At 38.6% G+C, this 18,440-nt stretch overlaps 2 protein-coding genes across 2 annotated transcripts; both read left to right on the top strand.

Moving 5' to 3' along the window:
- Positions 1–4,308: 4,308 nt before the first annotated feature.
- On the top strand, positions 4,309–15,892 carry LOC120083062 (transcription termination factor). The gene is made up of 2 exons (XM_039038588.2): positions 4,309–4,579; positions 15,524–15,892. The coding sequence occupies exons 1-2, from the start codon at positions 4,436–4,438 to the stop codon at positions 15,671–15,673; spliced, it is 294 nt and encodes a 97-aa protein (XP_038894516.1). The 5' UTR covers positions 4,309–4,435; the 3' UTR covers positions 15,674–15,892.
- Positions 15,893–16,646: 754 nt separating this feature from the next.
- LOC120082502 (large ribosomal subunit protein uL15x) lies at positions 16,647–17,316 on the top strand. The gene has a single exon (XM_039037698.2). It carries the CDS (start codon positions 16,724–16,726, stop codon positions 17,162–17,164), a length of 441 nt encoding a protein of 146 aa, XP_038893626.1. The 5' UTR covers positions 16,647–16,723; the 3' UTR covers positions 17,165–17,316.
- The last annotated feature ends 1,124 nt before the right edge of the window (positions 17,317–18,440 follow it).

Below are 18,440 nucleotides of genomic sequence, written 5' to 3'. Positions count from 1 at the left end.
GAATTAAAAAAAAAAAAAGAAGGAAGATTTAGTGAAGTTGAAGCTTTATTAAAAAATAAACAAAAAAAATTTAAAAGAAGTTTAAAAATGAAGTTGAATAGTCGCTCACTCTTCTTAATTTCCAACTACATTTTGGTGGAGATTAATGTGTAATTATTGTTTTAATTTGATATATAAATGAAAAGAAATGAGATTCAAACTTGGGTCGGGGGGGGGGGGGGGGGGGTGGAGAAGAGAGAGAGAAATTTTAAGGGTTTTTTTTTTTTTTTTTTATGTAATCATTTGTTTTTTTTAAGAAAAAAATTTAGCCTATAGATAGGAGTGTAACAAAAAACCAACAAATTGAACCAATCTAAACTTATCCATTGGTTTGGTTTGATCTTTTAGTGTAAAATTGGACATATTGGTTTGTCTTTGAAGAAAACCAAAAGTTATTTGATCGGCTCGTTTTTTTAATTGAAAAACCAATCAAAACTGAATCAAACTGATAATATATATACTTAAATTTTCATGGACAATGTACTATAAGTATTTCATTTCACTTCATTGGATGAAAGATGGATTGTATTTTGACTTTTACTCTTAGTACTTTACTTATTAGAGTGTAAGTATATATTTACAATTTAGAAAAGATCAAATTATTATTATCTAAAAGAAAGAAAACCCAAGTACCTAATTTCAATCTACAAAAAAGAAATAGCCTTTCCAAAACTCAAAAATAGACAAAATCCAAATTTTAGTTAACTTTAAAAAACTTGTTTTTATTTTTAGAATTTAGGTAAGAATTCAACCATTGTACTTAAGAAAGATGCAAATCAAGGTAAGAAATTGATAAGAGAAGACTTAATTTTTAAAAACAAAAAACAAAAAACGAAATGGTTATCAAAAGGAACCTTAAGGGGGTGTTTGGCTCATCAATATGAGTTGAGTTTAGGGTTGACAATGGGGTCGGGCCGGGGCAGGGGAGGGTTCCCTATCCTCGTCCCCGTTGGGAGATTTTACACTCATCCCTGCCCCCGTCCCCGCCAATTGAAGGCGAAGACGAGGGCGAGGATTCCCTGTCGGGAAAACGGGTCCCCGCAAGGACTCATTCTCCGTTTTTCCTTTTGTTTGCCTATGAGGACTTTTTTTATAAACAAAAAAATCCCCAAAATTATATTTGGTTTGGGCTTGGACACTTTAGTTGGGCTTAGATTGGGCTAAATTAAAAACTAGGCTAAATGTAAAGAGTTAAATACCTAACATATATATATATATATTTAAAAACCTAATCGGGGCAAGATCCGGGGATAGGGCGGGGATACCTTCCTCATCCCCATCCCATCCTTGGTTTGGGGACCCTGATTTGACCCCATCTCCGGTCAAATCGTCGGGACAGGGAATTTTGCCAACCCTAGTTGAGTTGATATAATATACCAACTCATTGTTTGGCCTACCAACTTTAAATGTTGGTGGAGTTGAGTTGGTATATTTTACCAACTCACCCCAACTCTCCCCTCTTCCCATGTTTTCAATGGCTCCACCCATGGGTCACTGTCACACTCTGAGAACTAACTTTGGCTCCTACAATCACCTTCGATGATAACTCCGATGACCAACTCCAGGCTCCGACAACCACCTCCGATGAAAATTCCAACGACAAAATCCAAAATTTGACAACCACCTCCAATGATAGCTCCGACGACCAACTCCAACAGCCATCTTTGGTGACCCAACTTTGACGATCACCTTCACACTACCGACTCCAATGACCAATTGGCTTCGACAACAAACTGCGATGACCAACTCTGACAACCATCTTCGTAGGCTCTGACAACTACCTCTGACTACAAACTCCAATGAAAGTCACCTTCGATGATCACCTTTGAGCGAGCAACTCCGACGACTAACTCGAGACTTCAACAACCATCTTCGACAACAAACTCCGACAACCAACTCTAATACCATTTTCATGCGACTAACTTCAGGCTCCGATAGTCACCTCCGACTAAAATCTCCAATGAAAATCATCTTCGATGATTAACTTCGACGACCACTTTCATCCGACCAATTCTGAGCTTCAAAAACGACCTCCGATGACAAACTTTGACAATCAACTCCAATACACCTTCACGTGACCAACTTTAGGCTTTGACAACCATCTCCGATTACAAACTCGAACAAAAATCATCTTCAATTATCAACTTTGACAAACACTTCCAACTACTATAAAACTAATGACCGATAAAGTATGTTGTAGGGTTGTTGATTATATATAAAAAATATTATTTTATCTATACCGAGTGCAATATTTATACGTAATGAATTCACATATCAAATGAGTATTAAGAATATTTAGACGAAAAGTATGTAACATATAACCAAAAAAAAAATCATAGAATGAAGATTAATTTTTTTCTTGGAATATTTTCCAGCAAGAATTAATGAAAAATAGAGATTTGTTCTCTGATGATCTTCCAAATTTAGAGGAAATGAAAGTGTAACTGTTGAAGAAATGTGGTGACATTCCACTGGCCGTTATGATGATGAGGAAGATTTAATTAAAAAAATTCTTGACATGGTAAAAATATAGAGCAACAATAGGAAGAAAAAGAAAAAGAAGAAGATGATAATGAAATTTATGGAGAAAAATTAGCTAAAATCAAAAGTTTTGATTTCACTTTAGTTTCTCATTTTATTTAACCATATTTCTACCAGAAATTGTAATGAGTTAATTATTGATCATTGCCCAAAAAAGAAAGAAAGAAAGAAAAATTTTAAAAATTAAATGAAAAAAATTGCAATCCATATGGGTAATAAATAAAAAAGTTTTAGAACAAAAATAGTAATCATAAAAGCATATTATTTATAATTCAAAAAACTGCATCAGATACCCAGACGTATAAACTCAACTCTGCACCTCAAATACAAACATATGAACTCAGATCAAATAACTCTACACCCAAAACACAGATATATGAACTCTACAAACATATGAACTCCAGACATCTTATCTCAACTCAAAGCCCCAAACAATCCCTAAATATTAAACTACTGGTGGTCTTTCTCAAAACCATGGACACGGTGATTTTAGCCCATGATTTTGTCAAATCTTCCTAATTCAAGGGGCACTCCAAAACCCCCCCTTTTTTTTTTTTTAATAAACAACTTGTTGGTTAATTTTCTTCATTTTTTTGTTCGGTTGGTTTTGGTCCATCAAATTGATTTTTGGAGTTTCTATGATCATCCTTACCATGAACTCTTTTAATCAAACAAGAACTTGAGTTCACAACTTAACTCCCCTCAGCTCCGACTCCTTATGCCAATCACCTCCAATGTTAATTTAAATATAGAAGGTGGAATCGCCATCTCAATTTCTCAGTAGAAAGAATTTAAATTTAATTGAGTGGACAAAATATTTACGATAAAGTTCAACATTTTCAATCAGTTCATGCATTAGATTTAATTTGGAGCATTGATCTATCAACTCTTAGGGTGATAATTGATGTCTTATTTACTTAATTATCCTTGAATCAACATCCCCTACCTAATTGAACTAAATAGTGTCTAATGTGCTTCTTGTTCTTTTTTTAAGAGTTTCAATTAGTTGATTTGAAACCATATCACTACTTGATGAAATCAAAGAAATGATACTTTGGTCATGTAACAGTATAAAAAGAAAAAAGATAATTATGCTAAAAAAACACTTTAGTAAAATTTGGGGTTTAAGTGTGGAATGAAAACATCGATGATTTAAATCCTAAATTAATAATTACATCAATTTAAATTTTGAATTTTTAAGATTGCATCAATTTAAATTCTAGTTTATATCAATTTAAACCCTAAATTTTCATAAGTATATAAATTCAAACCTTAAATTTTCATATGTGTATCAATTTACACATTTTTTTCAGATTTAGTTTGAGAACTATCATGCAACATATTTATTTATTTTTAAATAAACTTATAAATTGTTATAAGTGAATCGATTTTATACATTTATTATGATTATACTTGAAAATCGTCGATATATAAATTTTTATACGTGTGTAGACTAATCAATGTTGATTTAATAAAATTGATTATTATAATTTAGATGAATAATTTTCAAGTAAATATCAAATGAGAGTTTAAATTGATTCGTTTATATAAATTTAGAGATTTAATTGATATAATTATAAGTCTGATACAATGTTTATCTAAATAAAATATAATAAATAGTTTAACTTGATCCGTTTGTCAAAGTTAGAATTTAGATTTATAAACATATAAAAGTTTAAATTGATACCATTTTAATTTAGATTTTAAATTGATACAATCGAAAAAAACGGGAGGGTCAAAACTTGAACCGCCGTTGGGACAGAAATAAACCAGTTGCCAAACACCAGAGATTTTCGTATTCTGCAACTGAGCGAGCTTATTCCTCTCTCTCCAGTTTCCAGCCCCGGCGAGAAAAATGCTGCAGTTTCCGGCTTTCATGACACAGTACCCTTGGTCTACAAGGACAATTCCGACGTCGTTTTTACTGCCGTCTCAATGGCCTCAACCCCAAAACGAAGAGCTACTGCTCGCCATGGAAGAGTCTGATTTTGAAGAAAAGGTACTCTGTTTACCATTCTCTTTTCAAAAAACCCTATTGCTCTTTTCTTCTCTTTGGCATTTTATATTTGTACAATCTCCTGCTTGAACTCGGGAAATGCATAGTAATCGAAAGTGAAATCGTCGGAATGTTGATTTTAGTTTAATTGCGGCTTATTGTGGATTCTCCCATGCGCTCCGCTCTTGATTGTGATCATTTTAAACTATGTTTGAGTATTTGTGATTTGATCTTCGTTTTCTTCCGCATTCGTGGAAATCCCCCTCTTTTGTTTCATGTACACGAACAAATTTTTGCGTTATTTCTGAGAATTGAACTACTCGATGCACAGTAAATATCATACATACATCGAATGTCAAATTCAAGTTAGTGCAATTGATTGAAATCGACACTTGCTCAAAAGACTGTTGTTGAATTAGATCTGACTCTCGCTGTTAGGTTTTCACCTTTCTCACCGTTGAGAATTCCACGTCAAAAAAATCATACTCCTTATAAAATAGATTAAATGAATTTAATATTCGTTTTCATCTCTAATAGTTTTTCCTTCGAGGTCTGCTTTGAATATTTGGTTTTTGAGGAATTTGCTGGTATAATCATTGAAACTTGGACTGAATTGCTGTTAATTACTTCTTCATCAATACTTTGTTTATGTGAGGCTGAAACCGTGGAGAAAACTTGTTGATACCCTACTTGAAGGGTTGTTGCAGAGCATGATCTGTTACCATTTCTAGGTTTAGGTTGAATGTCTTGAATATGATATATATCTTCAACCTTGTGTTTCGAAGTTCAAACCTAAAGAAAGGGGATGTTCCAATGTGTTGTATGGTATTTTTCCATGGTGAGGCTGTTAAAGTATTGATGTAACTAAATTTATGATAACTCATTAACTTAAGCTTTTGGGTTAATAGGTTTAAAATTGTGTAATTCGAGTCGTGGAATTGTCAGTTCAAGGGGTATATGAAACTCAAGCTTCTGCCTACTTGTATCACATACTAAGTTACGAATCCATACATCAAACACATTTGAAGCAAACTCAAGTTTCTGTAATCACAGGTTCACTTTCCTGACCTGACTACAAACTTCATAATCCAAAGCTTACAAAGTCATGAACCGAAAATCTAATAAAAACGTCATCTCCACATGTTCTTTTGCTAACGTGGTTTCGGGGGTGTGATATTCTTAAATATTGTGCGAGCTTGTTAGTGAAAATTTTAAGCGTTAAATGAAAAAAAAAAAGCATTTTGAGAATCCCACATTGCTTAGTTTGGGAAGTGAATTTCCTTCTTATACTCCCAACTTGAGTTGTGGGTTTGGACCTCAAGAGGTACCCATATTTTAGAGGGAGTGAGGAGACCCACAAATGTGGGTATAGTAGACATCCCACATGTGTGTGCCGCCGCCGTCCGTCCGGGTGGGCGTGACTTCGTAACTTTGCGCAACTACACGTTCATTGGTTGTGCGATTTTTGAGTTGTTTTCTGATGGCCCTCTACGCCTATAAAAGGCGCAAGCCTTTTTGTATTTCAACAACCCATTCTTCCATTTTCTCCCTCGAACTCTTCTTCATTTAGTTTTCGAGCAAGTCAGTCTGAAGGGTGTGAGTCTTGGATCGATCATAGTGCAACTCCGATTGAGACCGTTTTATCTATTTTGAGCTGTTTTATCCTAGGGACTAAGTGACAATTTCGTAGAACTACTTACAGACTCGGGTAGAGTTGTGAAACGTCTTAAAGAGAGCAAGATTCGCGACTCAGCCTGTAACAAATTTCTGTTTTGCAGGTTCCGTTTTCTGACTACTGCCGTTCGTGACCGTTTGTTGTTGTCACTTTCTGTCCATTGGAGGGTAACGATTTCAACAATTTTAAGACGATTTTCATCTACCACTACTACGATGGCTCTTACAAATCAAAACGACATTATGACATCCGACCTCAACCGTCCATTCTGGTTCGAATGAGCGAACTTCAAACGGTAGAAGCAGAAGATGTTTTTTCTCACAGTTAAGAAGGTTGCCGACATTTGTACTACGAAGAAACCAACTATCCCGAGAGAAGATCCGACTAAACAACAATAAAAGAAGCTGTTGGTTGGGAAGAAAGGGATTTTTTATGCAACAATTTTATTTTAAACGGTTTGACTGACGGTTTGTATGATTATTATAGTACAATGAAGACAGCAAAAGATGTGTGGGATGTCTTGCAAAAGATAGCTCATGAAATAATAAGTGAAGGTATGCCCCCTAAATAAGCAATTCCAAGTTGCCAATATTATTGATAAATTGTTTCCTTTGTGGAAGGATTTCGAGAACACCTTGAGGCATAAGACCAAGGAGTTTTCTTTGGAGAGTCCGATCACTCGGTTGAGGATTGAGGAGGAAGCCCAGAAGCAGGACCAGGGGGAGGAAGTGAACATTGTTCCTGGGAAATCTGTCTCTGTTGTGATAAAGCCTAACCAAGAGTCCAAGGGAACTAAGAGGAAAGGTCAGAACCGTGGTTCCAGCAACCAAAACAATCAGAAGAAGCAGAAACCCTCCTCAGGAGGAGCGATTCAGTTTCTTTGCTTTAACTATAATACATCTGGACACATGGCTAGGAACTATACGAATAAGCATCGTCCTGCTAGTTAGATGAACCTGACAGAAGAATCGTTAGTAGCCAGGATCACAGAAGTAAACGTGATCGGTGGTTCTGAGGGGTGGTGGATAGACACTGGCGCTACGCTCCATGTCTGTCATGACCTTAGTCTGTTTAAAACTTATTTTGAAACCAGGGATAAAAACATACTGTTGGGGGGTCACCACTTAACGAAAGTTGCTGAAACCAGCGAGGTGGAGCTGAAGTTCACATTCCAGAAGCTCTCACCTTGAAGGGTGTCCTGTGTAACGGTCATGCTTGTCCAGGGCCTGTTGCCCATGGCCGCATGCCCAATCCAACCCCCTTCTAGCATATTTTCATGTCCTGTATTGTATTAGTTTAGTTAGCTTGCTTTCTTTACATTTTCATTGTAAGTGACCACTCGCCCTTTTGCATATGCAAGGGCGCCAGTTGGCTTTTTGTTCAGAATGCACTATATGGGGATAAGACTAACCATCATTTCCTCATACCCGGAGTAGTACTCTATAAAGCCGTTGTTGTTGCTTATTGCTTTCTAGTCTACTACAATCTTTCTTTCTTTATTCACACTCACAAATCTTCTTACGAAAACCTTTTCTCCAAACCCGTTTTCTAAAACCGTTTTCCCTAAAACGGGGGTGGAGGTTGCAAGAGGCACTCGGTGTGCCATCGGCAGTCCGTAATCGAGTTGGCTGGCTTGTTCGTGAGCGGGAACAAGTGCCGCACAATCGCTAAGAGAAGCTTCCGAAAGAGCGATTGTGACAGTTGGTATCAGAGCCAAGTTGGCTTATAGAGGGAAGATCAGTGATCATGTCGGCGACGAAGAACCTGAACAAGTCCCATGTGGACAGATTGGTAGAGATGGAAGAACAAATGCTCTACCTGAGAGAGGTCCCAGATAATGTTCGTTTCCTTGAGACTCGGCTACAAGAAGTTGCCGAGAAAGCCGATGGAATTGATGCGGTGGTAGGCCGCCTAGACGGATTACCCGTCAGAGAATTGATGATGAGGGTAGAGACCCTCGAGACCAAAACAGTACGGTCCGGCAACTTTGAACGAGGCGATAGCTCCTCGGGTTCTGTGGCCCACATAGAGGAGCGTGTCGAAGAGCTGGACAGCTCCCAAAAAGCAATACTTCAGATGGTAACCGACCTATCTGAAGACTTTCGATCGGCCCTGGATGTCGTCAGAGCCGAGATAGCGGATGTGAGTGCGAGGGTGAATCTCACCATCCGAGCGGTAGGGAACCAAGCCCCACCTGGGGGCGCAGTGGCAGTAAGCCGAATAAAAATCCCAGAACCGAAACCCTTCTGTGGGGTGCGAGAAGCGAAAGCCCTGGAAAATTTTATCTTCGACCTTGAGCAGTACTTCAAGGCGACGAACACAGTGACTGAAGAGTCGAAAGCCACAATAGCAACGATGCATCTAATTGAAGATGCAAAACTGTGGTGGAGATCACGATTTACAGACATACAGGAAGGACGTTGCACTATTGATACTTGGGATAGATTGAAACAAGAACTTCGCTCGCAGTTTTTCCCTGAAAATGTTGAGATCTTGGCTCGACGAAAACTCAGAGAGCTAAAGCAAACAAGTAACATCAGGGACTATGTAAAACAGTTTGCAGGACTCATGTTGGACATACGAGATATGTCCGAAAAAGACAAGGTCTTTTGCTTTGTGGAGGGGCTGAAACCGTGGGCGAAAGCAAAACTATATGAACAGAGAGTACAGAATCTCCCCTCTGCCTATGCGGCAGCTGAACGACTATACGACCTTAGCACTGACTCACAAGATGTGAGGAAGCAATCAACTACCTCAAATGAGGAAAACAGAAACAGTCGTTCCAGTCCTCCCAGGCCTAGGGGAGGAGACAAGAACACAGGGGGGATCGTAAATCATCCCAACCGAGATCAGGGAGCAACTGGCGGGGGCCGCCACAACAGCATAACAATTATAATCGCCCCCTGTCTTGTTTCATATGTAGGGGGCCACACAGGGCGCGTGAATGTCCAAATCAAACTGCGTTCAATGCTTTTCAAGCCACATTAGCCTCTACCTCCGGAGACGAGGCCGAACTAGAGGAGACGGTAACCGAGCCAGCGGCAGAAATTGAGAATCCCAGGATGGGGGCATTGAAATTTCTGTCTGCACTCCAGAAGAATATGGGAAAGGCGACGGAGCCACTAGAGAAAGGTCTCATGTATGTGGACGCTTGGGTCAACCAAAGATCGACCAAAACCACTATGGTTGACTCTGGGGCTACCCATAACTTCATGGCGGAAACGGAAGCTCGCGGCCTGAACTTGAATTGGGAAAGAGATGCAGGAAAGATGAAAGCTGTGAATTCCGCAGCCCTACCGATTTCGGGGATAGCGAAGAGAACTCCGGTAAAGTTAGGAGACTGGAAGGGCCTCGTCGACTTCGTGATTGTCAAGATGGATGATTTTGATGTGGTATTGGGGATGGAATTCCTACTTGAACATAAAGTCATACCAGTGCCCCTCGCCAAATGCTTAGTCATTACCGGATCTACACCGACCGTAGTCCAAGCCAGTATCAAGCGGTCAAATGGAGTGAGAATGATCTCAGCTCTCCAATTGAAGAGGGGCCCGGCCCACGACGAACCCACGTTCATGACCATCCCAGTAGAATCGGTTGAGTCCACTGAAGAGGAGATCCCCCAAGACGATCTATTTGTCTTGGAAGAGTATCGGGACGTCAGGCTGAGAAGCTTGCCCAAGTCCTTACCCCCACGAAGGGGGATTGACCATGAGGTCGAGTTGTTGCCAGGGGCAAAGCCGCCTGCCAGGAAGGCATATCAGATGGCCCGTTGGCTGGGCGTCGAAAACAGTCAGACGAGCTGTTAGGTATGGCTCAGCTTAGCTTCAATATCCAGCAGAGTTCCGCGATCGGAAAGGCGGCCCTCGAAGTGTGCGACAGACAGCCACTCAGGCCACACTTGGTGGACCACCCTTATGCAGGCAAAAGTCCTCAGACACATAACTTCACTAAAAAGTGGAGCAAAACCCTTGAGATAGCTCGCGCCTACCTAGAAAGAGCATCAAGGAGAGTGAAGAAATGGGCTGGTAAGAAGCAGAGGGCCCTTGAGTTTCAAGCTGGGGACAAGGTCCTGATCAAGCTACGACCGGGACAGTTTCAGTTCCGAGGCCAGAGAGACCAACGGCTAGTAAGGAAATATGAAGGTCCAGTGGAGGTAATTGAGAAGGTCGGGAGAACCTCATATAGGGTTCAGTTACCCTCATGGATGAAGATTCATTCTGTCATCGGTGTGAACCTCCTGAAGCCCTATCATCCCGAACCCGAGGATGGACAGCGGAACATGCTAAGGCGCCCATCAGTCACGATGAAGAGTTTTGCTGAGAAAGAAGTTGCACAAATCTTGGGTAAACGTACGCGCCGTAGTGGAAGACCCAGACGAGAACTGACAGAGTTCTTGGTGAAATGGAAGGATCTCCCCGATGAAGAGATCAGTTGGGAGCGGGCCGAAGACTTGAAGAATGCAGCTCCGGCCATCGCAGGTTTTGAACAAGGTCGGTTGACGGGGACGTCAACCAATTAAGTGGGGGAGAATGTAACGGTCATGCTTGTCCAGGGCCTGTTGCCCATGGCCGCATGCCCAATCCAACCCCTTCTAGCATATTTTCATGTCCTGTATTGTATTAGTTTAGTTAGCTTGCTTTCTTTACATTTTCATTGTAAGTGACCACTCGCCCTTTTGCATATGCAAGGGCGCCAGTTGGCTTTTTGTTCAGAATGCACTATATGGGGATAAGACTAACCATCATTTCCTCATACCCGGAGTAGTACTCTATAAAGCCGTTGTTGTTGCTTATTGCTTTCTAGTCTACTACAATCTTTCTTTCTTTATTCACACTCACAAATCTTCTTACGAAAACCTTTTCTCCAAACCCGTTTTCTAAAACCGTTTTCCCTAAAACGGGAGTGGAGGTTGCAAGAGGCACTCGGTGTGCCATCGGCAGTCCGTAATCGAGTTGGCTGGCTTGTTCGTGAGCGGGAACAAGTGCCGCACAATCGCTAAGAGAAGCTTCCGAAAGAGCGATTGTGACATCCTGCACACTTCGGAGATAAGAAAGAACTTGGTCTTGGGCTATTTCCTCAATAAGGTCGGATTTACTCAACTTATAGGGGCAGATTTATATATCCTTACTAAGAATATTGTATTAATAGAGAAGGGCTATGCAACTGAGGGCATGTTCAAATTAAACCTAGACGTAAATAAAATGAAATCTTCTATTTATATGTTGTGTTCTTTGAATGTTTGAAATGCTAGACTTTGTCTTGTTAATAAGAGATTAATTAGTAACATGATTAGGCTGGAAATGATATCTAAGTTATCCATGAATGAATTTGATAAATGTGAGTTTTGTAGTCAGACTAAAATAACTAAAACTCCGCATAAATCTGTACTTAGGGAATCTGAGCCTCTATATTTAATTCATTCCGACTTATGTGAATATGATGTCATCTTGATTAGGAACAGTAAAAGATATTTTATTACTTTTATTGATGATTGCTCTGATTTTACCTTTGTATATTTGCTGAAAAACAAAAGTGATGCGTTTGATGCTTTCAAATTGTTTGTAACTGAAGTAAAAAAATCAGCTTAACAGAAAGGTTAAAAGACTTCGTAGTGATAGGGGAACTGAGTACAACTCAGACAACTTTAATGAGTTCTTTAACTCACATGGAATAATACACGAAAAGATTGCACCTTACTCTCCTGAAATGAACGGAAAAGCACCGAAAGGAAAAATAGAACTTTAGTTGAGCTAGTAGTTGCTATTTTACTCAGTTCAGGAGCCGCGTCTTATTGGTGGGGTGAAATCATCTGTACAGTGTGATATGTCCTAAATAGGATACTTAAATCTAAAAATACAATTTCACCTTACGAAATCCTCAAGAATAAAAAACCAAACTTATCATATTTTAGAACTTGGTGTGTCTAGCCTTTGTAAGAATTCCATACCCTAAAAGAAGAATGCTTGCTTGTAGAGCCTATGGGTGTGTCTTTATAGGTTATGCCATAAATAGTAAAGCTTATAGGTTAGACCTAGTAAACCAAGTGATCATTAAATCAAATGATGCTGACTTCTTTGAGAATAGATTTCCCTTTAAATCGAGAAATAGTGGAGGTTTGGGATCTAGTAGTCCAACCCTAGTTAGAAATCCTACCTCTACAGAAAGAAGCCGACCCATAACCTAGAAGAAGCAAAAAAACTAGAACTGTCAAAGATTTTGGGATGACTTCCAGACCTATAATGTAGAAGAAGATCGTAAAGACCTAAAAGAAGCCCTGCCCTATGTAAATGCCAACTTATGGCACTAAGTTATAAGTGATGAAACGGACTCTCTTGAGTCAAATAGGACTTGGCATTTGGTAGACCGACTCTCTGGTTGCAAAGCAATAGGTTGCAAATGGATCTTAAGGAAGAAGCTTAGACCTGATGGAAGAGTTGACAAATTTAAAGCCAGGTTAGTAGCAAAGAGCTTTAGACAAAGAGAAAACATAGACTTCTTTGGGTCACTAGAATTACCTCAATCCGTGTACTGTTTTGTCTAGGTGTCCTAAATAACCTCGTAGTACATCAGATGGATGTAAAGATCGTTTTCCTAAACAGTGAACTCGAAGAAGAGATTTATATGGAACCACCTGAGGGCTTTATAGTCCATGGTCAAGAGAATAAGGTCTGTAAGCTAGATAAATCTCTTTATGATCTAAAACAAGCTCCTAAGCAATGACATGAAAATTTTTGATAAGCTAATCTTATCTAAAGGTTTCAAGGTTAATGAAAGTGACAAATGCATATACTAATTGTTCATATTTGGGTCGAACTTGCATGTCATAAATGATGTAAAATCTATGTTGAGTGCAAACTTTGTTATGAAAGACTTGGGAGAAGCGAGTGTAATCTTAGGCATAAAAGTGACTAGGTCTGAAAAGGGAATTTCTTTAGATGAATCTCACTATGTAGAAAAGATTCTAAAGAAATATATTTACTTTTAATGTAAACCAACATGTACTCCTTATGACCCTAGTGTTAAGTTGTTCAAAAATACTGGTGACAGTGTTAATCAAACTGAGTATACGAGCATCATAGGCAGTCTCAGGTACGCTGCTGACTGCACTAGGTCTGATATAGCTTATGCTCTAGGATTACTTTGTTGGTTTACAAGTAAACCTAGTATAGAGCATTGACATGCTATAGAAAGGGTAATGAGATACTTAAAGAAAACCCAAAACTTAGGACTACATTATCAGAAATTTCTCGTTGTCCTGGAAGGGTTCAACGATGCTGACTGGAACTCCCTCTCGGATGATTCAAAGACTACAAGTGGCTATGTCTTTAATATAGCAGGCAGAGTTGTCTCTTGGAAGTCCAAGAAACATACTATTTTAGCCCAATCGACGATGGAGTCAGAAATTATAGCACTAGCAACAATTAGTGAAGAAGCAGACTGGCTTAGAAGTCTACTATCAGAGATTCCCCTATGGAAAAATCGGTACCATCCATATTGATCAATTGTGATAGTACTACAACAAGCGAAAAAATTCAGAACCGTTATTACAATGGAAAGAGACAATAAATACGTCGTAAGTATAGTACCATTACCTCACTACTGGTGCAATTAGAGTGGATCATATATGGACTGATGAAAACTTGGCAGATTCTTGGATGAAAAGATTGGCCAGAGAGAAGGTCTTCAAAACCTCAGAAAGGATGAGACTCATGCCTATAGAGAGATGAATCATTGTAAGAAAAACCCATCTCGTAGACTAGAGATCTCAAGAAATAGGTTTAATGGATAATAACTGATCACAAGTGTTAAAGTGAATCATGCTAAAATGAACACAGAGTTCCCTTTCTATGACCTAGAGTTTGAGTATGATATCCTGAAGCGTAAGAAAGGTTAAACTTAGTTCTTAATGAGATCTATACTTGATGTTAAGTGAGGTACCTAGCTTAAGGAGTATTCTTGATAGACTCACTTATATGAATGTGGAAGTGGGGGCCGTTTCCTATGGAGTTTTTAAGCAAACTCTCTAAAGCATTCACTAAACCGGGATACACGTGTCAGGTCTTAAAGCACGGGCTTTTGAACTACGACCTAGTAATGTTGTGTGTGAGATGTTGTTAGAGATAGAGTTCAAAACCAAGAGTTACTTTAGTATTTTCTGAATCGTCTATACTACGTAAAGGTTCAAGTCGTAAGACACCTTTGCTTATGCACAATACTTTACAGATTGATATTGCTCAATGAAAAAAAAATGCTTTTCTTATGTTCTTAAATTTTCAAGTGAGGGATTGTTAGTGAAAATTTTAAGTGTTAAATGAAGAAAAAAAAAAAAAGCATTTTGAGAATCCCACGTTGCTTAGTTTGGGAAGTGGAATCTCCTTATACTCCCACCTTGAGTTGTGGGTTTGGGCCCCAAGGGGTATCCATATTTTAGTGGGAGTGAGGAGATAAGCAAATGTGGGTATGGTGGACATCCCACATGCGGTGCCATCGCCGCTGCCGTTCGTCTGGTCAGGCTCCAAAACTTTATTATCTTTTAAATCTTCATTCAACACCTCCAACACATGTCGCGAGTAGGTGGCGCTGGTCAAGTTTTCTGCGGCCTACACGTTCAGCGGCTCCGCGTGCTTTGTGCGGCTGCACGTTCATTGGTTGTGCGGTTTTTGCATTGTTTTCTGCTAGCCTCTACGCCTATAAAAGGCACTAAGCCTTTTTGCATTTCAACACAACTCATTCCTCCATTTTCTCCCTCGAACTCTTCTTTATTTAGTTTCTAAGCAAGTTAGTCTGAAAGGTGTGAGTTTCCAATCGGTCATAATGCAACTCCGACTGAGACTGTTTTATCTATTTTGGGCTGTTTTATCCTGGGGATGATGTGACAATTTCGTAGAACTGCTTGCACACTTGGACAGAGCCGCGAAACGTCTTAAAGAGAGCGAAATCATGTAACGAATTTCTGTTTTGCAGGTTCTATTTTCTGACTAACGATTTGTTGCTGTCATTTTTTGTCCATCAGAGGATAGCAGTTTCAACAGAGCTTCTATCCTCCTGTGATAAGTGTGGTGTTGATTAATGCCTTCATTCAACTACCCTCTTAAAGGCTTAGAAGGAAGAAGAGAGGGGGCTTCTGTTCTTACTCTTTCATTAATTCAATTGGATTCTGACCTCGAGTTGGAGGAACTCAACTAACAAGCAACGCAATTTTCCATGTGAACTATTGCAAATTTACAATTTTGTAAGCTCTTTCTCACTTGTGTATATTAATATCATGGCAGTGCAATGAAATCAGGAAGACAAACAGCAACCAGGTGGTCATTGGCAAAATGATTGCTGACAATGATAAGGAAGACATAGAGGCAGAAGATGATGATGCCGACAATGCTGAGGAATCTGAGGCTGAAGAATTTGAGCAGGAAACTGGATAAAACTACTCTGCATCTTTGTTTCCTTTCCTGTCTTTACTCTTTAGAATCCTCAATTTGCAATTTTTTGGGGGTTTTTGTTTACTGTAAATCTGTCACTTTGGAAAGCCAGAGTTTCTGTAATCGTTGAATTTTTACCCTTATAGTTTCAAATTTATGTGCCTCTTGAGCCGATGTTACTTTGATGGATGAATATAACTTAACAACGCTCCTTTTGGTTCATTTCCAGTCCCTTTTTTTCATTTTATTTTTAATACGATGTTACCATTATGACATTGAAAGTTAAATGCAGTTACTAATGCCTTCATGAGAAGAATTATACTTGAATGGGCTACTTATTTATCTTTTTTAGTACAATAGGGCAAAGTCGAACGACATATCTTATAGTTACTAATACATATTAATATTATTGTCAATTGATCTATGCACGATTTAACGGCTATTTTGTGTTAAAAATTATTGTTAGTGTATTTTCACTCCATTTGCTTTTTACTAATCGAATATATTTAGTATTTTAGGGTAGTTGTATGATGAAGAGAAGACGACTATTTTAAATATAGTTTTATATACAAATCTTAATACTCCAAGTACAAGTATGAAAATATTTATTTGTAACGTAATCCAAAATTCAAATTTAAACACATTTTTAAAACTTTAAAATAGTATTTATAGGGGAGAGGATTTGAACTTTTGACTCATGTCTTATATCAGGTTAACCACTCAAAATCAAAAGGCTAAACGCACGGATAAAATAATGTGCTATGTAGTGCTTAGAAAAAAAGTGTTTATGTAGTGATTTTTTAAATTTATATTATTCTGAACATACCACAGATTCACTGGTTCAAAATAATAATAAGTTCGAACATGTGGGCTTGGGCCGAGTTGTGATAATCTCATGGGCTTTCAGCCAAGACAAACGAAAAAGCCCAAAACCTGAAGGGTCAGCCTCCGTTCTGAGTCCTATAAAGTTCATCCAAACCCTAATTCGGACTTCCTTGCGCTCGCCGCTCCCTGCAACTCTGAAAACCTAATTCTCTTCCACTCGCCGACGAAATGACGACCCGCTTCAAGAAGAACAGAAAGAAGCGCGGTCACGTGAGCGCCGGCCATGGTCGTATCGGCAAGCACCGTAAGCATCCTGGTGGTCGTGGTAATGCCGGAGGTATGCACCACCACAGAATCCTCTTCGACAAATACCATCCCGGTTACTTCGGTAAAGTTGGTATGAGGTACTTCCATAAGCTCCGTAACAAATTCTATTGTCCCATTGTAAACGTCGACAAGCTCTGGTCCCTCGTCCCTCAGGAAGTTAAGGACAAGGCTACTAAGGATAATGTCCCTTTGATTGATGTAACCCAGTTTGGGTATTTCAAAGTGTTGGGCAAAGGGGTTTTGCCTGAGAACCAGCCTGTCGTTGTGAAAGCCAAGCTCATCTCAAAAATTGCAGAGAAGAAAATCAAAGAGAATGGTGGTGCGGTTGTCCTTACGGCTTAGGTTTATTGGGTAACTTTTAGTTTATGATTTTGTTTCCAAATTAGTTTTGATATTTCTTGTGGTGTTATTCGAAGTATTGGATTAATGTTATCAAACTTTGTGTTTCTGTTTTTACTTTGAACTCAGTCAAGATTTTGAATGTGTTTCTTGAATTATCATCTCTCTTGAATGTTATACATTGTTAATCTCGCTAGTTTTGTGGGCTTTCTATATCGTTATTAAAGTCGCTAAATGTCTAGAATGCTACGTCTCCATGGAAGATCAAAGAGAATGTTGCTGTGAGCAGATTCTCATTCTAATATTAGCTGTGCTCTGCGTTTTACTGGTATTATTTACATGATATACTTCATTTTCAACCTCAAACTTGTGGGATTTGGAACTAGTTGAATTAATTTAGGATGCTACCTCCTTTGTAAACTATTCATTGCTGCTGATTCGAAAAGCTCTAATATACTCATTAGGGCTGCAAAGATGCGGTTTGACGTTCGTCTTGTGTATAGAATGATTAATTTCTGTTCGCCAGCTACTTCTTAAAGTCCATCTTCCTTTCAAAAGCTGCACTATGCTGATGTTCTGTAATATGGTTTGAACCATATTTCTATCTGCACCAAATCTCTAGCTGCAAGTATTATAAACCCCAATCCGAACTCCACCTTGTAGTATTTTTTCTTCAGCCCTCCAAACAAATTAGGACGAACATTCTTCATTTCTGTCCTCTCAATCATTTGAGGAATTATTTTGGAGGAAAAATCTATCAGAACGATATAAATTTCTATATCATGAAATCTATTTTATTGCTGAGTTCATCATAGCTTGGTTTAGGGGCTGCAAGAAAAAATTAGAAGGTTTCTGTTTTGAAATTCAGAATCACATTAATATTTGATAAATATTAGATTAGCCTTTAAGATTAGAGAGATTATATATAGTCCATCATTCTAAATTCTAAGGTCGAAATGATAAATTCATATAATATGAATATAACTTAATGAGAACTTGTGTTTGGTCAATGAAAGTGTCTGATAACAAGATTTTGGTTTGGCGGTTTTGGTTATCAATGAATCTAAATCTTTAAATACAATTTCTTGTTCTTAGAGATGTCCATTTTTTCTTTAGAGGGATTGGAAATGCATTCCTTGTTTTGTTTCACCAAACTCTTTTTTTCATTTTAATTATTTAGGGGACATTTGAAGGAGTATTTAAAGTTTTTTAAGACTATAATAACTATCTCTTGAGTAAATAATATTAAAACTTCCAATTAGTCAACAGTATTTTAAAA

The sequence above is a fragment of the Benincasa hispida genome, chromosome 8 (assembly GCF_027475165.1).
Source record: "Benincasa hispida cultivar pf3 chromosome 8, pf3_genome.v1.1, whole genome shotgun sequence".
Taxonomy (NCBI): Eukaryota; Viridiplantae; Streptophyta; class Magnoliopsida; order Cucurbitales; family Cucurbitaceae; genus Benincasa; species Benincasa hispida.
The sequence above is the reverse complement of the archived record's forward strand: the minus strand, read 5'-3'. Positions and strand labels throughout refer to the sequence as shown.